Source organism: Oryzias melastigma, linkage group LG8 (assembly GCF_002922805.2).
Source record: "Oryzias melastigma strain HK-1 linkage group LG8, ASM292280v2, whole genome shotgun sequence".
NCBI classification, from domain to species: domain Eukaryota; kingdom Metazoa; phylum Chordata; class Actinopteri; order Beloniformes; family Adrianichthyidae; genus Oryzias; species Oryzias melastigma.
In genome coordinates this window covers 24,487,376-24,488,168 of record NC_050519.1, presented here as the reverse complement: position 1 = coordinate 24,488,168, position 793 = coordinate 24,487,376, and the positions used below count along the sequence as shown (strand labels likewise).

Below are 793 nucleotides of genomic sequence, written 5' to 3'. Positions count from 1 at the left end.
ATCTTTGAGGTTGGACACTCTCCCTCTGAGAGATGATGCTACAGAACTTTTGCTTCTGAGATGATTAAACTCAGTGTGAAGCTGTGCACGTTGCCCCTGCAACAGCTTGATCTGACTGAATTCTTCTTTATATTTTTCTTCAAGTTCTTTAGCAGAAAGACCCAAAGTTGACATCAAAAGAGCTTCCTCATTTTGAATCTTGAGCTTCAGATTTGAAATCTGACTTCCAAGCCACGCTTTTTGGCCCTGTACAAACTCACGCTGTTTTGTCAATTTGAGAAACTTGTCTTTTAAAGATAACATGTTGAAAAGTTTATCCTTAAGAGTTGCAAGTTCCTTGCTAATTTCTTTATTTTCTTTTTCCAACTCCAGGGTCATAACTTTATTTTTTTGACACTTTTGCTCGTCAGAGTCCCAGATTGTATCTGTGAATCTTTTACATTTCTCCAAAAGCGTCATGATGTCACTTTTAAGTGTGATCAGATCACTTTCGGATTCCCGGTCCCTCACTTGCTTCTCCATCATGGACTTCATTTCATCCATGACACCGGGACGCTGGCAGATCTCCCCGAGCAGAGGACTCGGTTCTTCCCGGAGAGCTGCGCCTGTTTGCCCCTCAAGGGCCGGTCCAGACCAAAGATCTGCGCTCTGCGGACCTCCAGGTCTGGACTTCGGCGCCTGTTGCAGCTCCACCTTCATTTCATTTGTTTCACCCCCCCTGAACTCCCCATGGTTGTGGTCAGTGAAGCTCGGGTCTTCGAGCGAGTCTTCACTGCCATCAAAGATAGAAAGG

At 45.0% G+C, this 793-nt stretch overlaps 1 protein-coding gene across 1 annotated transcript in view; it reads right to left on the bottom strand.

Moving 5' to 3' along the window:
- LOC112146611 overlaps nucleotides 1-793 on the bottom strand; it is a gene marked incomplete at its 5' end in the record, with an annotated part of 4,154 nt that extends 3,361 nt beyond the window's left edge. Inside the window, 1 exon segment of the mRNA XM_024272509.2 lies at nucleotides 1-793. Coding sequence (XP_024128277.1) covers nucleotides 1-793 — 793 coding nt within the window.